Below are 23,668 nucleotides of genomic sequence, written 5' to 3'. Positions count from 1 at the left end.
GTTCCTGCAATCTCTGCTGGAGCTCTGGCTAAGGAGCAGAGGGGCAGGGCCAGCCCTGCTGTGGAGCAGAGAGCCCCTCCCAGCCCAGAGAGCATGCTGGGATGGAGGGGAGATCCCTGCTTGTCCAGCAGGATAGGGCAGGGGGAAGCCAGGCAGACCCTGCTGTGCCTGCAATCTCTGCTGGAGCTCTGGCCAGGGAGCAGAGGGGAGGGGCCAGCCCTGCTGTGGAGCAGACAGCATGCCAGGATGCTGGGGGAATCTGGTTTATTTTAAACCAGCAAGGGGTCTGGGACAGACTTTGCATAAACTGGGTTGAGCCAAATCAGTTAAGTCTGATGCTACATTCAAAACTGGTTTCAGCCATTTTCAAACTGGCTTATGTGCACTGAACATCTATTGTTACAGGTTTAAACCAGTTTCTGATCACTTAAATTGGTTTACATGTAATGTCTGTCCCTAGCCTCAGAGTAAGCATTAAAATGGGAGACTAAAAATGTCTAAAGAAGCGGTTAAAGTGCTCAGCCTGGTAATCCATAGTGATGCACAGCACCACTCTATGCCAGTGAAATGGGGTGATGAATCACACCCCTCCCCCAAAGAGTTCCCTATTTAAAACATGTGAGCCCTGTAGTGACACAAGCTAAAATGTCTCTTCTGCATTTTTTTTAGAGCACTTTATCAAGGCGCTGCAAGAATACCATGTGGTTGGACCTACAAAAGTAGATGCAAGTGGGTGTTTTCTCTCCTACAGTTTGCAGCATCATACCTCAAATGCCAGGAGAAAAAGGGACCTCAGTCAAAATGAAAACTTTGTATATTATAAAATTAGCCACAAGGAGAAGAACCTGTTTTTTAACTTGACTGTTAATGAAGAATTTCTTTCCAATAACTATGTACTGGAAAGGAGATACGGGAACTACACTGGTGCAAAAGTTGTGCCTCGCTCAGGAACGTCATGTCACTTCACTGGCATGGTACTACATCCAGATGATGGGCACGGGACTGCAGTAATCAGCACTTGTAATGGCCTGGTGAGTAATGTGACTTTGCTTCATGGTGCCATGCTAATTTTGATTTTTTTTAGAGCTAAAAAGAATCATGTATGCTGCTAAAAAGTAGATGGATTAGTTAGACTGTACCAAAATAGCACTTTGTATCATGTGAATAAGAATTAGCTTGAAGTTTTATCCAGCCTTGAACCTAATCTATACTTCTTTGCTGGCTCAGTGAGGGGAGTTCTAAACTTTGAAACTCTTTAAAATCTTGCATTTCCCTATGTGCTCTGGTTTAGTTTGGGGCTGGGAGATTAAATACCTTTTCTTGCTGAAGCTCAGATGTGCTGGAAACTTCATAAAATCTTATAGAGGTTTTCATTTCATTTTTCATACTGCAGGCCTTCAGATGAATTTGAGGCAAATGAAAAAGGGCTTTGGTTGCTAATTGGCCTAGCAAAGCGAGGTCAGATGACATTTCTCTGACTGCCTGGAATGTGCTAGCTTTTTGAATGCCACATTTGATTCATTCCACAATTTCAGAAAATGTTCTTGGCATCAATGGACAGCATCCTATTAATTATGGGGAGGGGGTGGGATCTGGAAGGTGGTATGAAAGAGGGGAAACATTTGAAGGCCTTAACATCTGGTTAGCAGAATTTCAATTTTAGCCATCTCTGTAACTCTTTCTTGATCACATAACAGCTTAATGGTGGAAATTAACTCCCACCACTCCAAAAAGAGCCTTTCCTTTTAGTTCTATTCATCTTTCTGATATAATTTAAAATTGAGACCTTGAGAGACCTTTATCCCAGAAGCAGAGGAAGGGAATAAGAATAGGGGTGGAGGTTAAAGGAAGGAAGGGAAGGAATGAGGAAGACTTGGAAAGCCCCTAAGACCCACCTGGCTTAGCAAGCAGGGACTGGTGGGCCTTACTAAGGTGGGGGGAGGAAAGCAGGTTTGAAGGCGCATGTAGAAACACAGGTGTATTGGAGAGGAGGCTTGCAGGGAGTCCCTGAAATAATGAGTGGAGGGTGGTACACGGAGTTTGTTAGGAGCAGGAATGAAAGGAAGCAAGAAGCCTCTGGTGTATAAAATACCCTTGGCCTACAGAATCTGTGGAGCATGCAACCCTCTAACTCCTGTGAGCAAAATAATCTTCCTGAGTGAAAAATGATAGCTCTTGAAAAGGAATCAATCCAGCACCAGGCCATTCCTGTTGTCTTTATGCAAGGGAAGAATTTAATCGGCAACAGTCCAAATTATTCACCTCTGGAAAATCAGAAGGGGAGAGGTAAAGCTATGTATATAACCAGCTTTGTAACCTCAATAGGAGTGACTTTTCTCAGACACTCCTCACCAGGTGCACCAAATCCAGAAGTACAGCAGGAAAGTCACTGAGCGTGCCCCTGCCCCTGCTTCCTTCCCCATTGCATGAGGGTCCAAATGAAGATGCTCCAAAATGGAGCGGCTTCAGTAACTTGTGTCTGTACTGCCTCTCAGCCCCCGTAAAGTTTTCAGAATGGGAGGGGAGAAAAGGAGCCGAGGGAGTTCAGTCTGCAGTTTTTTTCCAGCTGGCACTGGAGGATGGGCCGGGTGCATTGGAGTCCACCCAAGATGGGGGAGGAGCCGTTCAACCCCCTCCACCCTCCTGCGCTGGCTGCAACCCCCCCAGAATGAGCTCCCTCTGCTCCCTGGTCCCAAACCTCAGGACCCAACAGAGAATTTCTGTTGAGTTCAGGGGATCCCATTGTAATCCACAGCACTTCGCATGAGTTACAATGGAGCGGCACTTCTGTTTGTGCCTTATGAGTCCCTTTGTAGTTTGTGTCACTGAAAAGAAATAATGCCAGTGAGGACTGTGTGCATGTGTCTTGAGTTTATAAGGGCCTGGAAAACAAGGCTTTCAAGCCTGAATTGCCTCTTGTGTTTGATGAATGCATTGGGCTAAGATGAACATCTGTGAAGAATTTCCTTTTCCCACCAATCAATTGATATGTTAAGAAATTCCTTCCTGTTCAAATCCTGTAGAAACCTTGAGAGCTTCTAAAATGTCCTGAACATATGTGAAAAGTAACACAAATAGGGTCTGGTGTAAAGGAAATTGGGGCTCTTGGAGTAGCATGAAAGTGTAGAAAAATATTTGCATACTTCTTAAAGATGTTTTTCTAAATGCATTATGTTTAAAGATGCAGAATATTGCTCATGATCATTGTCTGTAGGACTGAAGTTTTTGATTATCCAGGTTTTCTGACTAATTTTAACACTGGGGACCAATTTGTTGAAGTGTTTTACAGCTGCAAAGAGGCAATTAGACTATACCTGGCAATAAATAACTTTTATGGTCAAGCTGGTTGCTATAATCTCTCTCTCTCTCTCTCTCTCTCTCTCTCTCTCTCTGAAACTCATTTACTCTTCCTTCCCCTTGACCTCCCCATTTGCTCTGCAGCATCACTTCTTTTACCTGCGGCAAAGATCCCTGTACTGCTCAGTACTACAGTGGGGTCTGCTCATCAAGGGAGTTACTACTAGGACCATTGTGACAAGTGGTTGGGATGTGCTGAGTTTTTTGAGGTTCACGAGGGCATCAGCTGAAAGTGCTGATTAGATCCAGCCTGCTCAGTCGTACCCTGTTAGCACGTGTGTATGTGTCTAACTGCATTTATTATTGTCCTGCTGAAGTAAGGAATAAACCAAGTTCAAGGCACATAAGTGTGTCAGCCTGTCAGTGCTGAATAATTCGGCCTGACTCGGGTGTGCCCTATTAATCTCTGTGTGTGCATGTGCATATGTGTGTTTGACTGATTCAGCGGTTGGAGGAACCCAGCCCCATTGAACCCGAGTGCTGTAAGATAGCTACACTGGGGGTGAGGACTTGCAGAAGGGAGAGATACAGCTCCATATAGAAACACAAGTAGCACACTGATAGAATTATAGAGACCCCAGAAATGCACCCCTAATAAATGAGCACACCCCAAAGTGACAGGCAAATCTGGTGACACTGGTCTAGTGCGACCATGGCTTCCATGTCAGGACCAACATCGTTGATCCTGGCAAGTTCAATCCAAAACAGATGGAGCCTTGACCTATAGGTCTTCGTACAGTTTTCATAAGGGCTTCAGTGAAAGCCTATGGGAGTTGGGCTCTTATGTCGCTTAGGCACTTCAGAAAATGTTACTTTTCACTTGGAAGGGCCCTACAGAGCAAAGCACATATAACACCATGGATCTGTTTTCAAAGACATGAGGCAGTCCTGAGATGACTTGAAGCTGTGGGAGGGCAGACTCTAGTGGTCCAAAAACTGAAGCAGAGTGACTAAGTCCACCATCTGGCTGAAATAACACTGCAGCTTTCAAACGCAGCAGACAGCGATGTAAATGGCGTTCCTTTTCTGCCAGCATGTTGGGTGGCCTGGCAAGATAAAGGAAAACACAGAGCACCACTCTAGTTCTGTTGGTAAGATGCTCTTCTTCAATAAGCTGTGAGCAAGCTCCTGATCTCTGACCAGCTGCACCGTATAGACTAACTCAGTTGCATAAGCTTTCATAAGCAATAGCATCTGACAAGGCAAGCTGTGAACTGACTTGCAGGGAGCAGTCGTTCAAGTGGAAAGTGATGCAAATACTACAAAGGCTAAGGATGTCTATAAGGTTCAACTCTGCCTTGCCTTCTGCTTCACTTCAGACTAACGTGGCTACCTACCTCTCTGCAACTGGCAAGTGTATATCTTGCTTTGAATGAAGGTGGTCAAAAAACTTTCCATTAATGTTTTTTCCTATTGGAAAATGTTGATTTGATTGCATTTAAATGTTTCATGGGTGCATATCCATTTCTAGGAGTGATCAACATATTTTGTTTTGACAAGGTCAAAAAAATTATTAGAAAGTTTCACCTGGCCAAAAACTTTCAAGATTCCTCCTTTCATCCTGACTCAGGACAAAACAAAATCTTACAATCTTGCAGTCTCTTGCAAGATGGCAATTCTAGTTTTGCTCATATACATTCTTTTTTTTTTCAGGAGTAATTGCTTTTAATCTTAAGCCTATTTGTTGCAAGTTACAATTTTTCCTGATTGCAGATACAAATTCAAACTCCAGGAACAAATCCGGGACCAGTGCCCAGTGTGATGAGAATTTGTCTTGTCAGGAGCATCACACAGATGCAAGATCGACAGAAATATAGAAATCCTAAAGAACACATTTTCAAATCCCTGGAGCTTTTACTCTGTTAATAAAAAAAAAATTGAAAAGGGTTTCAATGCTGTACCCTGGGCATCACTCTGTAACAATGGCGTTATTACCATTCATTTTTATTCATTACATTTTGAAAGTCTTTTTACTGCTGAATAAATCAAGTGGACATAGATACAAAACACCTGCTTCTGGGAAAATCAATTTTCTAGTCCTTTTCAGAGGGCACAGGGGCTTGAAAAAGGTAGTGCAGTTTTCTGACTATATATGAAAAGATTTGTCCCTAATTGCTAGTAGTGTTCCCCCTTGTCAATATATTGCTTCATTTTGTATTTTTACTAGCAAAGTATAACACTTTACTTTTTTTCACAATACCTAAAGAAATATAGCAAGTTTCAAAAGCTTTGTTCTCCTTGAAATATTAAACTGTTTTTATCTAGCATCTTCTATAGACTCCCTAAATTCATTGCAGGATAGAATAACTCAATCATCCACTTGAGTCTTCTTTTATATTTTAAGAAGTATAGGTAGGGGAGAGATCTGAAGATTCAATTCTTTACAAGAAAACTAGAATTGACAAGACTAATATGCTTCTCAGGAAGATACAATTGGCAGGAGTTGCAGAGGAGAGAATTTTCTACCAGTTGTGAGATGAGACAGCAGAGAGAAATTTGGTTGTGTGGTCTAGAACAAGAAGGTCTTAACACTGAGGTGGGAATTTTAAATTGAATGTCCTGAGGGAAGTGCCAAGGACAGGTGTGGGTGATATAGTCTTGTTTGTTTACATGCTCTGAGTATTTACTGTATAGATTTGACTTTTTTTTCCCCCTTGTTCGTTGGCTATAGGTGCTCAAAAAACCATGTCTCTTAACTGGTATGCATATGCATTGGTCAAGTAACACTCCCAAATGTGCAAGTTTTAAAGTGCAAAAGTTTGTACAAAGGGTGGAAAAACACTGGAGTGTACCCTCAGTGGTTAACCATTCCAGAGTTCTTTTTATGCTTATTTGAAGCCAATTCTTTTATAGCTTCTTATCCCTGGATTTTTACCTGCCTAGCACTCATGGCCCAGTGGCTGACACCAGGGATTTTAGAGCTGTGTGAATATACTCCCCGGTGCACAAGGTAGGCAGGTTGGGTTTAATGTGCTATATATGAGCTGGACGATAAAACCATGTAGAGCATCACATGCATAATCTGACATTCAGCATGCACTTCCCCACTGAAGTAAAGTAACATGCTGGCTTGTTGAAAAACTCTTTAAACCAGCAGAGAACAACCTTTGTGGCAGGCATGCCACAAATTAAGCTTTCTCTCCCCCACTCTGCCCTGCACTTCCACCAAGTGCCAATTCAAACCCCTTCCCCTCTCTGATCCTTCACTCTGCTCTCTGCTTCTTGCCCTATTTGCCTTCCGCAGGGGCACTGGCTGCAGCAAAGGCTGGGGATTGCGACTGTGCACGCCAGTACTCCTGCTGGAATTTAAACCCAGAGGCTCCTGGCTAGAAGGACTTGCCCCTCTGCTCGGGTCAGAGCAATGGCCATATTTGGGGGCAGGAAGGAATTTTACCCCATGATCAGACTGGTACAGACTGTGGGGGAGAGGGGTTGCTTTCCTCTGTAGCAGAGGCGTAGAGAGCATGGCTCTCTACCTGGGATCTCTTGAGCATATATTAATAACCTTTACAGCAGCAGGACATTAGCTTTTGTGGTCTCCCTGCCTTACCTGTGGCAAGATAGAGCACTATGTCTTGTGGTTGTGCCAGGGCTGTGTGATTTTGCTAGGAGGTTACACAATGGATTTATATAAGATGGTTTGGATAGGCATGATGCTACCTGAGACAGGGTGTTGGACTAGATGACCTCTGGAGGTCCCTTCCAGCCCTACTTCTCTAGGACTCTGTGTTTCTGTTGCCCGCCCCCTCCCTGACTTGCCATGTGCCACACACGCAGCCTGCCCATGCTGTTGTGGCATGCATGCCACAGGTGAGCCACTCTGATTTTTACCTTTGCCTTTTCATATAAAAACCACTCAGTTCTGCGCTGTTTCCCCTCCCTCCCCCCACTATGGTTTAAATAGCTACCATAATCACTCTTTAACTAGGTGCAAACAGCTGATTGATTGATTAAGCTTGTATGGGCTTCAGCAGGTTCAAAAACATGTCTTGGTGAGGTAATTGTTCTATAATAGTGATGCTCAATGTAGCAGGGCACTAGGGTGCCTGCTACTGACATTAGGAATAAGGGCTGCTGAAGCTCCCTAAGGCAGCACAGGTGTTGGTGCTGGAGCAACCAGGCTGGTCATATGACCGGGTTGACCTGATGTCGGACGTGGGACTTAGAAAAATTTCGCCGCGCCACGTGGCGGGCGGTTGACCTGGGCCCCCTGGTGCGGCCTGGAAGTCCGTATGAGGTCGTTTTTGAACGCGGCGTCTGGCCCTTCGATCCAGGAGGCTGGACGCTTTTGGTGGTTCGCCCCCTATAATCTGGGGGTTCCTGGTGCCCAGTGGGCACAGCGAGTGGTGCTGGGCGGGCACAGCTGTTTGCGCCGGTGGGGCGCGTGTTGGCGGTGTTGACCCCGACTGGAGGACCGGGTGAGGCTGTAGGGGTGCGAGGAGGCCTCACAGGAGCTCCCCAATAATCTGGGGGTTCCTGGTGCCCAGTAAGGGCACAGCAAGTGGTGCCATAGCGACAGCGATTGCCGCCATAGTTGGCACTGTGAGTGGGCGCCGGAGAGGTGCGGTGTGTGGGGTGTAGAGACCCCAGCCCGTGAGGGCATTGTTTGCCCAGTAGGGCGTACAACCCAGAAAAGGGTTAGGGGGCCAGGCATGGCCACGGGCCACCGGAGCCCCGAGCGTGGGAGGCATGTGAGCTAGGCCCGAGAAGGCGGGTCTGGGGGCCAGGCAGGGCTAGGGCCGCCTGAGCCCAAACTTGGGAAGCCCGAGTGCGGGCAAGAAGCACAGGAGGTGCGGCACAGGGCCCAGAGAGGGCCGGGAGGCGCGGCACAGGCCCCAGAGAGGGCAATTGGTCTCCTACCACCACAAAGTCCTGGAGAAGGGCGGGCGCACGGTAGAAGTCCCGGAGAGGGGCGGGCGCATGAGAGTAAGCCTGGAGAGGGGCGGATGTGCAGATAGGGACCCGTTAGAGACGAATGCATGACTAGGAGCCCAGGTAGGGCTGAACGCACGGTTAGAAGCCGTACAGGGCTGAGCGCGTGGGCAGGAGCCTGGGCAGGGCTGTGTGTACAGTTGACTGGCCTAGAGAGGGGCGCATATATCAGAAAGGCCCCGGGGGACGAGTGCTTGTATTGGGAAAAACTCCAAGAGGGAGTTTATAGGAGAGAGGCCCAGGAAGGGCGAGAGGGGAACAGAAACCCAGGAGAGGTGAGTACACGACACAGGAACATCCAGTACACCTGCGAGGCTTGGGGTGTGCTAAAGGGGAGGTTGGAGACACGCGCGGCCCAGAAGACTGGGGTGCACCAGGTCGGTACACCCAGAACAGGGGATGGGATATACTTGGGCAACGTGTCCAAGGGGACAATTAGGCAGCCTCCCATAGAGAACCAGGTATCATCAAAGACGTGCCGGGCGAGACAGAGGGTGCTGAGTCGCCCTACTTGGCACAGTAGGGTTGCCAGAAGGATCACGGCTGCCCCTGCGCTCCGCCCCGTGACACTTAACTTCTTGTTGATGTCTGTGGGGCCTTATTGGCATTGCCTGATCTCTCTGTGGGCTGGATTCAGCTGGTGGACCCAATCAGGTGCCCAGGATGGGCACATTAAGGCCCTATCTAGCTGCACAGAAGGGGCAGCCTGGCCCTAATCAAGCTGCATGGAGGACAGAGGTTTGGCCTTGCCCCAGCCTGGCCCAGTGGTGGGGGAAGGAGCATGTCCTGTTCGCAACTTGGCTGGGCAGAGAGAAGGGGGCATGGCCTGGCTCTGATCCAGCCCTGTAGGGGGAGGGCTGTGGTCTGGCTCCAACCCAGCCCACAGGGTTTGGGATTTTGGCAGCAGGGAGTAGTGGCAGTACTACCACTGCTCTCCTGCTGTCAAGTTTTTGCAACTTGTAGGGAGCCCCACGGGCCAGATACCAAGGCTCCATGGGCTGCATTTGGCTCATGGACCAGAGGTTGAGCACTTCTGCTCTATAACAAGGTGCAAACAGCTGAGTCTGTTCTGTTCTTAGTGTGATATAAACCATTCCTTTGCCACTAAAATTGATGGGATTGGGGAATGATCAGACTATTTGCCAGCTATAAATGGACACCTGCAATATACAGGAGGCTTAAAGTGGTGGGGACTGAAATTGATTCCATGCTCAAATGAAAAATAAAATCACTTTGAATTGGCTTGAAATGGCAAGTCTCCAGTTTGAAGAAAAATAAATATGTTTGTGTTGATAATGATAGCGGAGAAAATGTGGGGACATGGAGCTTGATTCACAAAGGAACTTAGGCAGTATTCACAAAACCAAAGAGAAAGAGGAGAAAAGTGTTTTTTCCCTTGTCGCCCTGTGATTTGGATGCTCTGCTAGAAGTTGGATAATTGAATTCAAATATTCTGTTTACCGGATTTGGAGTAGGGTCTTAAGTTAGGTCTCCCAACCATATGAGACTGCCCTAACCACTGGGCTTGCAGAGATTTAGGGATGGATCTCTCACCTATGAAACTGTTCCAGTTTGTGTAAATAGACCAGGTCTATGGATCAAGAACAAGAGCTGAGGTAACCCCCTGCCCAGACTGGTGATGATCAGACCACTGGCACTCTCTCCCCCTTGCTCATTCGGTGACTCAAAACTCTTCCAACATCCTTCCACTATACAGGATGTGGTCTCTGGATCTCTTCTGCCCCATCCATGTTGTTAACCTTCTTGCTTATGGGAGAGAACTGAAAAGACCTAATGGTTCTCTAGTAATGCTAAAAGGAGAAAAAATGTTCTTTATTATGCAAAAAGAAATGCAGTCCATAGGCAAAGAAGCTGTAATTTCATATTTTTTGAGAGAGGTTTACTAAATTGGGAAGTAACAAAATAAAACGTTTAATTGTGTCCATATAATGGGAAAAATACAAGGCTTTGTCATCACAGTTTATTTAGTACATATTTTATTTATGTACAATAGTACTTTACATTTCCATTTCCTCTTTCAGTAGAGGATTATACTTATCTTCATAAACACACTAATGAATTAATCCTCAATTATGTATTAATCCTGATTTTCCCTTGTGAGGTAGGGAAGTATGTATATGCTTAGGGAGAAAACAGAGCCACAGAAAAATTAAATGCTTTTCCTAAACTCATATAAGAAATCTAATAGGCTTGGGAAATCACTTCTGTTTTCTGCTCCCCCATCTTTTGCCTTAAGAACAAGACAGTCCTTTCTTGAAGCAATCATGGTGACACTGCATATCAAGTTTTTCAGATGAGAGCAAAGATTTGTCAGGTCATTCTAATACATGAACCAATCTGTTAACATTTTATCATCAGTTGTTGATGTTGGGTTTTTTTTCCCCAAAGAGTTTCTAAACCTTGGTTTAGGAACAGTGAACTGCAGGGAAAGGTGCTATCCAGAGGTATTGTTGTACAGTGTTATTCAATAGTGCTTGGTCCTGGGTTTCTCAAATCCAGGATGGTGGCCAACCCAGACTTTTCCAGTGCAAATGAAACCAGGATCATGGCGATTCAAAGAAGCAGACAGGTTTTGTTTAGTGGCATGATGAGATGGATTCAGAGTGGGAATGACCTGTATCTAATGCCCCTGATAAACGGCAATCTTGTATTTGTGTCCAAATCTAGGTAGGGTTTCCAACTCTGACTGAAGCTATTCCAGGAGTTTTTTTAGCCCAACATGACATAATATAATAACCTATTAAAATCCCTTGGATTGCTTTCCCAGGTATTTTAAAATATAACCTCAGATTAAGAGGTTACATTCTGCGTTTACACACTTGAGTTTGTAAGGAATGATGGCCTTTTTCTGACTGCTTAGTTTTTTGTTCCCTGTACATTGCATAAAGCCAAGAATCCAAGTTTTGCAAGGCATATGGAAACTGGTCCTTGTCTGACTTGCTTTATGGCCTCTTTCCCCCCTACCATATTACTGGAGTTCCCAAGACTAAAAGAGAGTGTTTTTTTAACCAGCACTAAGAGAACATGGTCCCTTTTGTGGCTGGTCTCCATAGGAAGATATGAGTCCAAAACGGATATTAGTAAAGGAACTTACTCTCTTATTTCAAGTGGTAAAAGATTTTAGGAAGAAGGGTCTTGGGGTCAAACTCTACTGATGTCCCAGGTGGAGTGAATTCCATTTATATCCAAGCACTATTATATGTTGATTTGCTTTTCCTTAAAATGTGGTTTATTAATCCAATCTAGTCCAATACAATTTTAGGCCAAAGTTTTTAAGAGTGTCCACTTAATTGGGGAAGATGCAAATGTGGGTCCCCCTAATGTCTTCTACAACTAAAGAAACCTGCTTCAGTAAACTAAAACAAAACCACATTTCTCCTGCATAGGCATATCTGGGCATAACAATCTGGAATCCTGTGCGTATCTAGAGCAGTGGTTCTCAGCCTTTCGAGACTCAAGGCATCCTCCAAAACTTTAGTGAATTAAGTGGAATGGACTATTTATTATAACACTTACCTGCTTGAAGAGGGGCCAGAAACAAGGAACAGCAGCCAGCAGGGAACAGCCTCTGCTGCAGTGGGGGGAAGAGTCTCTGCTCATCTCCTCATTGGAGATTGCCTTTATCTCCTGTCTCCTTTAGCACCCTTCAAAGGCCATGGCACCCTGGCTGAGGATCGCTGATCTAGAGACTTGCATCAGGGTGTGTTTTGTTTTGTTTTGTTTTGTTTTGTTTTCCCTGCACAGACTATTTGGCTCTGTGGCAGCCTGAGGCATGCAGCAGGTCAAGGTGGTAATGCAGGACATTTCTGTCATCAGATCCGCACAGGACCCAACAGGGGAGGCAGCCAAGTGAAAGGAGTAATCTGACAGAGTTTATGCAAACCCCCCAGAACAGCATCATGCTAAACAGAGCATCTGATTGATAGATGTTTCTCTATGCAACACAATTGTGATGTTCTCCTCAGAGCTAAATTAAACCTAGAGATGCTCTCCTCATTTTCATGACACACTTTAACCACTTCCAAGTTTTATATGGCTTCAATGGAGCTACTCCAGATTTAATCCAAAGAGGATCAGGCTTGTTGCCTTCGTGGGATTAGAATGGTATGCTTCCGATCACACCAGGAAAACAGGCTCACTCCATAGGAACAACAGTTGCTCGCTTTGCTGAGTCCAGCTGGCCAATACTTCAGTATTTGGTAACAGCTTAAGTGTATTAGCTGTGTGCGTGCTTCTGCAATGATAACAGAAATATGACTGCTTAGCAGTACCACGTGGTGCTGCATTCGATCTATCACGGCTGAAACTGCACCCAGTGATTATATTTCACTTTTTGTTGAACTCGGCTGCTGCACTGCTTCTCCCTGCTGCCACTGTAAATTCCTTCAGAGAAAGTATTTCCTGAGTAGAGCTGTGTAAATAGTTGATTTTTTTTTTTAAATTCAATTTGGATTGACCCAAAATGAAGCTTTTCTTTTTCTCACTGAAATGAAACTCCCCTCAAATTTTGCATCTTGTTAAATAAAATGTTGTTTTCTTGCTTGACCTAAAACATGTTTAAGTTTCAGAGAGATCTTTAACCTTCTACAGTGTTGCTTTCTTAAAAGAAGGTACACTTCTAAATGAAACATAGTTTTGAAAAATCAAAACACTTTTATTTTGAAATGTTCTGACTTTTTTCAGTTTATTTGGTGAATAGTTTCACCCAATTCCAATCTGTATTTTTCAGAAAATAAAATACTTGACTGAAAAATTTCACCCAGGTCTATTCCTGAATACCAGGAACTTTTAGATAAAGATGACCCCAGTCAGAGAGCCGTTTTTAAAGGTGGAAAACACTGTTTATTAACTCTGTTAGGAGTTAGCACCATCAAAGGATATATCTGGCTTTTCAGGAGGAAAAGCATTGCCATCTGCTGTCCCCACCGCATCCTGATGCTGCTGCTGCTGCTTTGTCTGCAACTGCTTATTTGCCAAAGTTACCCCTGCTTATTTTGCAGCCAGCCTTCCCTGAAGGTCGTTCCTCTGCCTGCCACTGAGGGACGCGCTGGGTAGCAGCACAGCTCTGCTCCCAGAATAAGCTCTGCGGACAGTACTCTGACATGGCAAGTACAGGCCACCACTATAATAAGCTTGCCCAGCCCCCAGCCATGGGTCCAGAAGTCCTCAATGGCAGAGCAGGCGGAAGAAGACGTTAGAGTCCCAACTGCTGCAAAGGTGGACAAAGGCTGCAGCAGAATGAGATCCCCAGTTGTCTTGGTATCCTTGCTATTGGATCAAGGTCCCATTTTGCCCAGAACCATATGAAAGCGGATGTGCAGCAGCTTCTCCTTGATGAAAGAAATCACGCACAGGCATCTTCCATGAAAGTGGGTTTTCCAGCATGTTTTTCAAGCCCTTTTTGGCAATTAGCTAGTGATGACAGGAGCAGGATTGTCTGGAAAGTCCTAGGGTATTTTAACACATGCTCCAGGGGTGGGGAAGGTGCTTTTTTAATTAGAATGACTCTTGGAGCTGCTCTAATTACACTGTTTGCAGTGTCTTGTGTATCAGCATCCCTGTGCTCCAAGATGGCAGCAGGGGTGCTTTAACTAAAGCTCATCGAATAAGCTTTAATTAAAGCACCCCTGCATTTTGAAGCACAGGGATACTGATGCATGAAATGTGGAGGCTGCTGGAGCATGCTAATTAGCACTCTCCAGAAGAATTGAGTCTGGTCTGATGCTCTGTAATTACAGTGTGTTGGAGCAGCCTCACTGCATGTCTCCAGGCATCCTTAGTCATGAATGGGCATGATGGCGGCAGTTACAAGAGGGTCATTTAGCTAGGCATCTATTTAAACTGTGCTAGCTGCTAATTATTTTCTGGTAGCTGCTAATTATTTTCTGGTAGCCATCATGCTGGTGGCCATTGATTTCAGGCACTTTTCACACCAGTGGCTGCCATTATTTTTCACCTCCCTTCACGCTGCTCATTGCCTGAGAGCCTGGTGGCATCCCCACCCCTCACTGCTTGCCACCCCCCCAGCAGCCATGGGTGCTTTCCATACCCAAAAACAGACACTGAAAAAGAAAAAAAAAATCCTTCTAGGGGCAAGGGACTAAAGTGGAGTGGCGAGAGCCAGTGGGAGCAGGGGAGGCTTGGGAGTGGAAGGGGTAGGGGATGACTGTGGGACAGGTGACCGGTTTAAAATGAGCACCAGGCTTCCGATTCCTGTCTGGTGTCCCGCTGGTTTTCACTTCAGTTTGACCATCCTCAGTCTGCATAGCCTGCTCCCATCTGTTTCCCACCGAGCATAGCCACATTCCCCAGGGTCCCCGTGATCGCTTAGCACTGTAGCACTTCCTGACCTGGTGCTGCAGAGGAAGGTTTCCTGCACTTTTCTTTGCTCCCTTCTTGCTACTGCTTGTCTCCAGTTTGTTTGTGGTTTTTTTTCTTCCCCCCCCAGGTGATGTCACACCAGTTGCAAGCAGAAAGGGTGTATTTCTGCTCTTCAGGCAAAGTAGAGGATTTCCTGCTTTCCCTGAAAAATGCAAAAACATGATTTAAGTAGATCCCTACATTTAGCGCTTGGACACAGCAGGAGTGCAATTTGGCATCTGTAGCTGCCACTGAGCAGCCCTCTTCAGAATCCACTCGACTCACCCGCAAGGGGAGAGTCCTAGAAAAGGTGTCCTAAATACAGTCTATCTACCTTCTTCCTGACTGGATAGCTGTATCCAGAGGGATCACCTTTACGGCAATTGAAATTAATGAGGACACGCAACCAGTTTTGGGATCTGGAACATCAGGACCCTCATGGACAGTCCTAATAGTGAATGTCCAAAGCGCCATACCATAGTCATGGCTCGAGAACTCAGGTGATACAACATTGATGTCACTTCACTGAGTGAGACCTGGCAAATGGAAGATGGACAGCTCAAAGAACATGGATCTGGCTATACCTTCCTCTGAAAGAGTAACCAGGAAGGAGAGTGCTGGCTTTATAGTGTTGGTTTTGCTGTCAGGAATGAACTCATAAACCAACTCAATGAGTTCCCTGTTGGAAGTAATGAGCACCTCGTGACTCTGCACCTCAAACTAGTGGGGGACCAGTACAGCACTGTCATCAGTGCATATGCCCCAACTCTTGACACCTCCAATGAAACCAAGGAGGAATTCTACACCAACCTTGACCAAGTCCTTTGATGTTCTGGAGGGAGACAAGCTTATTCTTCTTGGTGATTTCAGTGCCAGAGTCAGAAGGGATTTGAACCTCTGAAACAGAACTATTGGCAAGGGAAGAGTAGGAAAGGTCAACTCCAACAGCATCCTCCTCTTAACCAAATGCATGGAACGTGGACTCACCATTACCAACACCCTGTTTCACCAGAAAAACAGGCACAAGACATCATGACAACACCCATGATCTAAGCATTGGTACCTGATTGACTACATTGTTGTTTATGCCCAGGATTGCAAAGATGTCCACTTCAGACGAGCTATGCTGTGAGCTGACAATTTCTGGACCAGTCACCAACTCATGCACTTAGTTGTGTCACTCAAACTGGCTCCCAAAATGATGGCTGCAGCAGAAGCAATGCAGATGGAAGATCAATGTAGAAGGACACAAAGACCCAATCAAGCTAGACCTTTTCCATCAGTGCCTCAATGAAAAACCGGGTCACTGGAGAAGTACCCTCAGTGCTGCCTGTGGAAGATCCTTTGAATGCAGTGGGAAGACAGAGACACCAACATTAGCGTCCTCTCCCAAGCAAACATCAAAGCATTGAGGCGATGATCATCTGACATCAACTTGGGTGGGTCAGCCACATCATCCATGTGTCTGAGTTGCAGCAAAGTCTGTTAATCCTGGATAGGCCTCAGCCATCTTCGGACCCACAAATAAGATGATCACAAGCAACAGTCATCCTCAACTATGAGGGGCTGCCAAAGAATAAGGTATTTTAGTATTGTCAGATACTGCTCTGTGAAGTGCTAATCCGCAAAGCCTGAAAAATAATAGGGTTTAGGGAATATGGAGACGTTACATTTATTAAAATTAGAATTCACTTCGGTGCCTTTGAGTCTGCTTACCCAATTTCAGCGTTGTGTCTGCTTTGAAAAATAATCAACATCTTGTCTGTACAGAGGCTAACTTCCTTAGCAAAGATCTTGAATAAAAATGTTAATTGAACAAGAATTGGGGAATGAGGGCTGTCCCTTGCTATGCATTTGTGCAGTGTCTCATGAAATGGAGCCCTGCTCCTTTTTAGGTTCTGAACATGCTTTTGGAATACAAGTTAGTAATAATAATGATTTGAATAATTAAGTTAAATTTAGCACCAGTTCTTAAGATTAAGGGCCATGCCCAATATGAATGAAAAAGTTATTCCCCTTCCTATGCATTCAGTACAGATTCTGATTTGACCTGATGACACAATTTGGCCAGTAGCCATTCTTTGAACAATTAACTTCAGAAAGGGAAAAGAAAATCCCTTATATGGCTGCAGCTGTAGCACTGTCAGACATGCACTTGCACTGTCTGTGTCAAGTCACTGAATAAGGCATGTCATATTTCTTACCCTCCATCTGAAGAGTTGTTTTTTTCAAAGCAGCAGGTGCTTTTGCCTCTACTCCTCCTATTAGAAAGTTGCAATTTTTAGGAAGTCTCACAGCATCGTTGGGATTGGGGAAGTGAACTTTTACCACTGAGGAATGGCAGTGGCTGTTCAGAGGCCTGAGAAGAGTTACTGACCTGTGCTAGATGTTGCAATTCATTGCTGTTTTAGAGCACAACATAAGGGTGAGGGAGTGACCTCTCCTGTGTGCCAGTGCAAATGAATTGAAAGGCTCCTTTATTCCATCCTGGAGGTTCATTATACTATTCTCCTGCTTCCTGCCCTCATAGATTCATAGATGTAGGGTTGAAAGGGACCCTGCAGATCTTGTAGTCCAACCCCCTGCCCTGGGCAGGAGAGAAAACCGGGCTCAAATGACCCCAGTTAGGTAATCATCTAGTCTCCTCTTGAAGACCCCCCAGGGTAGGAGCCAGCACCACCGCCCTTGGAAGTTGGTTCCAGATCCTAGCCGCCCTGACAGTGAAGTAGGGCCTTCTAAGGTCTTGTCTGAACTTACTCTCTAACAACTTATGGCCGTTATTCCTTATTACTCCAGGAGGTGCTCAGGGGAACAAGGTCTCTCCCATTCCCTGCTGGTCCCCTCTAGTAAGTTTACCGATGGCCGCCAAGTCCCTTCTCAGCCTTCTCTTGTGAAGGCTGAACAGGTTAAGGTCCTGTACCCTCTCCTTGTAGGGTCTGCCCTGCTGTCCCCAGAGTCGGCATGTAGGCAATGGCCAGGGAAGACACAAGCTATGACTCTAGTCCTAGGACACTTAGTGGTATAGCTGGACCTGGATCTGGGAACATGTGCAATGTATATTGACCTATCAGAATTTTTTCCCAGTGAGAACAGTGGAAGGGAGAACATGGCTTTGTGTGGCTGTCTGCATCTGGAGGTAACAACTTGCTGTCCCTTGCTCTGGGCTTGATTGTTGTCTGACAATGTGTGGATGCAATATAAAGAAACATCATCCAAGTGCTACCCAGATGTCTCAATGTTTTCCAGGCTTTGATAAAAAGACTTTCTGTTATTCCACCCCTTTCCTCTTCCCTGCAACAGGGCCATAAGTCCTGTAATTGTAGCTCTGTTCATTATCAACATTTTTGGCACTTACATAGCATTTGAGAGCAAACCCCATTTGCAGTGTGGGCAAATAAGTGTCCACACAACTACTGAGCATGTGGCCAGAGAGGTACATGGCTATATACGTGACCCAAAGTCCCAAAATTGTAGCCAGGTAAGATTGATGGGAAGATCTGCCCATGTTTTTTAGCCCCAGTAGCTGAGACCCAGGTTCTACGCCTCCCCTCATCCAGCAAGGGGCTTGAGCCTGCATCTGTCAACCTACACAGTGCTGTAACTACCAGGCCACAGGTGTGCATTATCCAATCCCTTCTCAAGCGCTCCTCATGAAGCTGGGCCTCTTCATTGATTAAAATGGATGGAGAGCAGTGGGGAAGACCCCTCGTTGAGCCACATAACCTCAACGTTGTTTGCTTCTTCCTTGCCCCATATGGCCTACTTTCTTGGCTGACCCAGGGGCTAGTTCAAGAGGAAGGCTGGAGAAGGCACTAGATAGTGTCCCTTCTTTGGCATTGCACCTGCTGACTGGGACTGGGGGTTGTTTGATTATGGTTTTCTGACTTATACTTACCTGGGGCAGGTGCAGGAAGTCACATACCTGCCCAGCCAAAGCACAGCCTACTGCATGGACTAATCCACATTGTTCATGAAGTAGGATCCCAAACTGCAGATGTGCCAAAAATAGCAACTAAGGAGCTGGATAACAGCTACTTGGACGGTGTAAGATGGTCCAGCATTCAGTGGGTTGAAAACCCAGCTGCAGGTATGCAGAAGTTCATAAGGCCAGGAGCAAGCTGCAATTGCTGATTAGTAAATGAAAGGGGAGCCACAAAGAGGTTTAAAAGTTCTAGGAGCAGTGTGCAAGGGAAGAGAGAAAAAGAAAGAGCATGAGCAAGCAAGCAACGGAGGTTGTTGTGCTGAGGGCCATGCACAGAGTCCAGGCTAGGAGTCTGTAGGAAAATGGCTGGTTTTGGTTTTGTTGTTTGCACCCTTGCTTATTTTGGTATTTGTTTTCTTTACTGTGGGGAGAAAACTGGCCTGTGTAAAATAAACTGCCTGGAAACCCTAAATCTAGGGCCTTGGTAAAGAGGCTGGGTGAGTGACCTTCTTATTGACATGTATAGTGAAATAGGATTTTGCCCTACATAACTGTTGCATAAAGTGATGCATAGTTCTTCCTTAGCTCCCTTTAACTGGAAAACCCACAGTTCTGATCACTGCTTTCTTGCCATCATTTATCTTGCTTGTATTTTGGGTCCTGGGGTAGAAAGTGATTCACTCTCCACTTCCACTTCTCATCTGGCAAAGCATTTGCACAGTTGTTACCCTCTGGGTTTGTATTGTGCTTGTGTTCCAGTGTCATGCTTACTAATTCATATCTGTCCAGCATCGTCTCAGATCAGCACACTCTTTCATTCTTCCTAATTGGATGGAGCATGGAAGTGGATCAGAAATTCCACTTAGTTTTCCTGTGTTTTACCAATAACCTAAAATAAAAATGCAACAAGGAGAATGAGAACCGATTGCGCCCTTTAGTCCTATGTTTCTAGAGCAGGCTAGATGAACACCTTGCTGGGGTCATTTGACCCCAGTACTCTTTCCTGCCATGGCAGGGGGTCGGACTTGATGATCTGCTCAGGTCCCTTCCGACCCTGCAAACTATGAAACTATGAAATGCATGACTCTGAACCTTGTGTTCTTTATTAAAAGCATTGCCATACGCTTCTGACAAACTAGCATGTCCATGGGATGCAGATAAATATAACTGGAATGTGTTGATGTGATGCACAGGACAGATAGCACAGCTGTGTTACTTCAAACTGCAATTGCCAAATTAAGAGCGAGACCTTATAAAGGGAGATAAAGCAAAATGCCGTGTTTATTGATTACATCAATTAGACATAGAGGTTTGGACACACCACTAATATAGACATACACAGATTGTCATGCACATCATTACACACAAACACAAAACAACAATTTTACTCAGGCATTATAGTTACCAGCAGCAGGTGTTTAATAATAGCACTGGGTGGCTGGCCCAGGCATTATTGAGAGAGAAAGATCCAGAGATAGCAGCTTTGGAGCGGGGTGAACAGATTCATAGCTTCATAGATGATCTATTGAAGTCCCTTCCGACCCTAACATTGAGTTCGACCCCCTGCATAGGCAGGAAACGGTTCTGGGTTCAGATGACCCCAGCCAAATGACCATCCAACCTCCTCTTGAAGACCCCCTGGGTAGAGAAGAACACCACCACCCTTGGGAGCCCGTTCCAGACCTTGGCCACTCTAACTGTGAAGAAATTCTTCCTAATGTCCAGTCTAAATCTGCTCTGTGCTAACTTATGGCCATTATTTCTTGTGACCCCCGGGGTGCCTTGGTGAGTAGAGCTTCACCAATTCCCTTCTGCACCCCATGATGAATTTATAGGCAGACACAAGGTTGCCTCTCAACCTTATCTTGTGGCGGCTGAAGAGGTCCAGGTGCCCTAGTTTCTCCTTGTAGGGCTTGACCTGCAAGCCCTTAACCATATGAGTGGCCCTTTTCTGGACCCTGTCCAGGTTATCCACATCCCTCTTGAAGTGTGGTGCCCAAAACCGCCCAGTACTCCAACTGCAGTCTGACCAGCACCTGATAGAGAGGAAGTATCACCTCCTTGGTTCTGTTTGTCATGCATCTGCTGATGCATGATAAAGTGCAGTTAGCTTTTCTGATGACTTCGTCACACTGATGACTCATGTTCATCTTGGAATCCCTTTCCGATTCCATGCTACCGAGAAGGTCATTTCCTAGGCAGTAGGTGTGCTGGACATTTTTCCTCCCTAGGTACAGCACTTTGCATGTCTCCTTGTTAAATTGCATTCTATTGTTTTCTACCCATTTGTCCAACCTGTCCAGATCTGCCTGCAGTTGTTCTCTGCCCTCTGGTGTGTCCACTTCTCCCCATAGTTTTGTATCATCCACAAACTTGGACAGAGTATACTTCACTCCCTCGTCCAAGTCACTGATGAAGACATGGAAGAGTATCGGTCCAAGGACCAAGCCCTGCAGGACCCCACTACTCATTCCCTTCCAGGTCAATACCAACCTGTCCACCACCACTCTCTGGGTATGACCTTCTAGCCAATTTGCCACCCACTGGACTGTGTAATCATCCAAGTCACAGCCTCTTAACTTGCTCACCAGTATGGGGTGGGATGCCAAATCAAAGGCCTTCCTGAAGTCTAAGTAAACAATATCAACCCCTACTCCTGTGTCCAGGTGTTTTTAACCTGGTCATAAAAAAAGACTAGATTGGTCAGGCATGATCTACCCGCTACGAACCTGTGCTGGTTTCCCCTCAGCTTAATTTTTCCTGCTGGGCTCTCTCATATATGAGCCTTAATAATTTTTTCCAAGACTTTGCTAAGGATGGAGGTGAGACTGACTGGCCTATAGTTGCCTGGATCCTCCTTCCTCCCCCCTCCCCCCTTCTTGAAAATAAGGACCACATTGGCCCTTTTCCAGTCCTCCAGGACCTGTCCCGTGTGCCACGAGCACTCCTTGCCAGTGGCTGTGCAATGATATTGGCCAGTGCCCAGAGCGGGGTGAACAGATGCATCTGTGCTCTGAAGAAACAGCAGTTGAGAGAGATACTCACCTAACTTGGCATTTTCAAAGTCCTCTTTTATAGGGATTGGCATCCTTTGTTTCAGTGCTTTGGGGTTTTTCAACACCCAGCTTCTGTTTTTTTGCAGTTGTTTTTCATCCATCTTCCGCTTATCTCAGCCCAAGCTCAGTTTGGTCGTAAAAGTTGGTATCTTAGCCTTGGAGTGTTCTTGCTGCCCATCTGGCAGGATGTGTACCTCCCTCCTTCTTGTTATCTCCTTCGTGCCCTAGGCCTCAAAGGGATTCTTCAGCCATCCATTAATTAGTTTACTTACTGGTAACTTACATTTGGCACCTTATTGCTTACATACAGTTACATTTTCTTTTTTGGTTTTTATGCCATTCTCTCACCATTCACCCTATCACATACACTCATTTAAAAAAGGGCATGCAGAGTTCATTTACTTATGTTAAGCAAAAGAATACAAAATTTAGTTTTTAAGTTACTTGCAGGACAAAACTAACATGGTTACATTTCACTACTATTACACTTTATATTAATATAAGCTACATTAGTTCAGTTCCTGCTACAAATGACCCTATCAGCCTGTCCCTCAAACTTTAACCTCTCTCACAAGGTAAGGATACTGAAAAATCTCCATGTGGTAAATTGTACAAGCTCCCAAGCTTTTCTTCTTTCAGGGAAGGGAAGGTTCAGTAGCCTGGGAGAATGGCATGGGAGGGGATTGGTGCGGGGCAGATGGGCTCTGAGGAGGGATTGGGGGACAGGCAGGGTCTTCAGGGAGGTTGGGGAGGGCAGGCAGGGTCCACAAGAGGGATTGGAGGGACAAGTGGGGGTTACATGGTGTTGGTGGGGTCAAGGAGCTCAAGGGGTTTGTGGGGTGGCTTTGGAGGATGGGGAGACTCTCTCCCCCACCCCTTGGGAACAGGGGCTATATTTAGACCCAGACAAACAACGTCCCCCTCAGTGAACCAACATCCCCATCCCTCCCCCCAACCCAACTTACTTCTTTGACTCCTAGCATCAGCAAACACCTGTAAAACCAGCCCTGGGAGTGGCTTGTGGGTGTTTGGTAGGCTTGGGGTGGGGTGTTGCACTGACTGGTCTATTGTGGCGGGGGGAGGGGTTGTCCATTTGGGGGAGAAGGAAGGGCCTAGGAGGCTAAAAATAGTACCATGGGGGCAGGTAGAAAAAGTGCAGTCCAGGGGTTGGAGCCAGTGGATGGGCTATCCCAACTCCGGGGCTGTGCTGGGAACTGTACGGAAGTTTAATTAGATCAGTCTTGTCGGTCCTGATATAAGTTGACTACCTTGGAAGTGCACTTAACTTAGATTGGGTTGGCCATTTGTAAACTGATCTAGCTGTCCTGAACTTCTGTACAGTTTGCATTTAAACGGACTTAACGAGAGATCTAAGCATAAGTTCTGTCCACATCTTGGCAAACTAAGTTAGATCAGGTGGCCATTTTTAACACAATCTAACCTCTCCAAACACTGTATGTACCGTTGGTTTCTTCCTGTGTGCTTCTGCACTTAGTAGAGAGGGGAGAATCATGAAGGCAGCACTAATGCCTGCAAGGAGTGGTTTTAACTCCTAGGTTTTTCTCAACCGCAATTACTGAGCACAATATTATAAAACAAGGAGGCTTTGGCAGTTGTTCAAGTTAATTCAAACATCTTGTTCATAGGGTAGTGAAAAGTGATTTTGTTTTCCCTGTTCATGTAACTAACCCTGGGCATTATTGTTTAAGTAGCAGTAATACCCACGGTTTTCCCTAAGCTTTGGGGCATACTTGTGCTAGACACTGCATAAGCACATGCAAAGAAATGGCACCTACCTGAAGGAGTTTGCAATCTGATGCTGCAAGAACTCATGAGTGTCGGGGAAAACCGAAGGATCGGGCCCCAAGGTCACGGTGGGCCGGGGTGGCAATTAGATACGGACAGGTGGGATTAGCGGCGTAGAGTCTGGAGTTAGGGACTCGGAGCGGGTTGAGGAAAAACAGGTGAATTTATTTGACTTACGCTTCAGGCGTAGGCAGAAAGGTCTTCAGTTACAGTT

General features: G+C 45.7%; 1 protein-coding gene across 3 annotated transcripts in view; it reads left to right on the top strand.

Moving 5' to 3' along the window:
- The window catches only part of ADAMTS12 (ADAM metallopeptidase with thrombospondin type 1 motif 12), a 344,985-nt gene that overhangs the window by 9,716 nt on the left and 311,601 nt on the right, over nt 1–23,668 (top strand). For all 3 annotated transcript variants that reach the window (XR_002100368.1, XM_019531927.1, XM_019531926.1), the window contains exon 2: nt 670–1,031. Coding sequence is in view for 2 of the 3 variants with exons in the window: in XM_019531927.1 (XP_019387472.1) it covers nt 670–1,031 (362 nt within the window). In the remaining variant the exon portion in view is untranslated. The remainder of the gene's footprint in view (nt 1–669; nt 1,032–23,668) is intronic.

This window comes from Crocodylus porosus, unplaced genomic scaffold, assembly GCF_001723895.1.
Source record: "Crocodylus porosus isolate Cpor-Errol unplaced genomic scaffold, CroPor_comp1, whole genome shotgun sequence".
Classification (NCBI taxonomy): domain Eukaryota; kingdom Metazoa; phylum Chordata; order Crocodylia; family Crocodylidae; genus Crocodylus; species Crocodylus porosus.
Note: the sequence above shows the minus strand (reverse complement) of the source record. Positions and strands in the feature narration are given on the sequence as shown.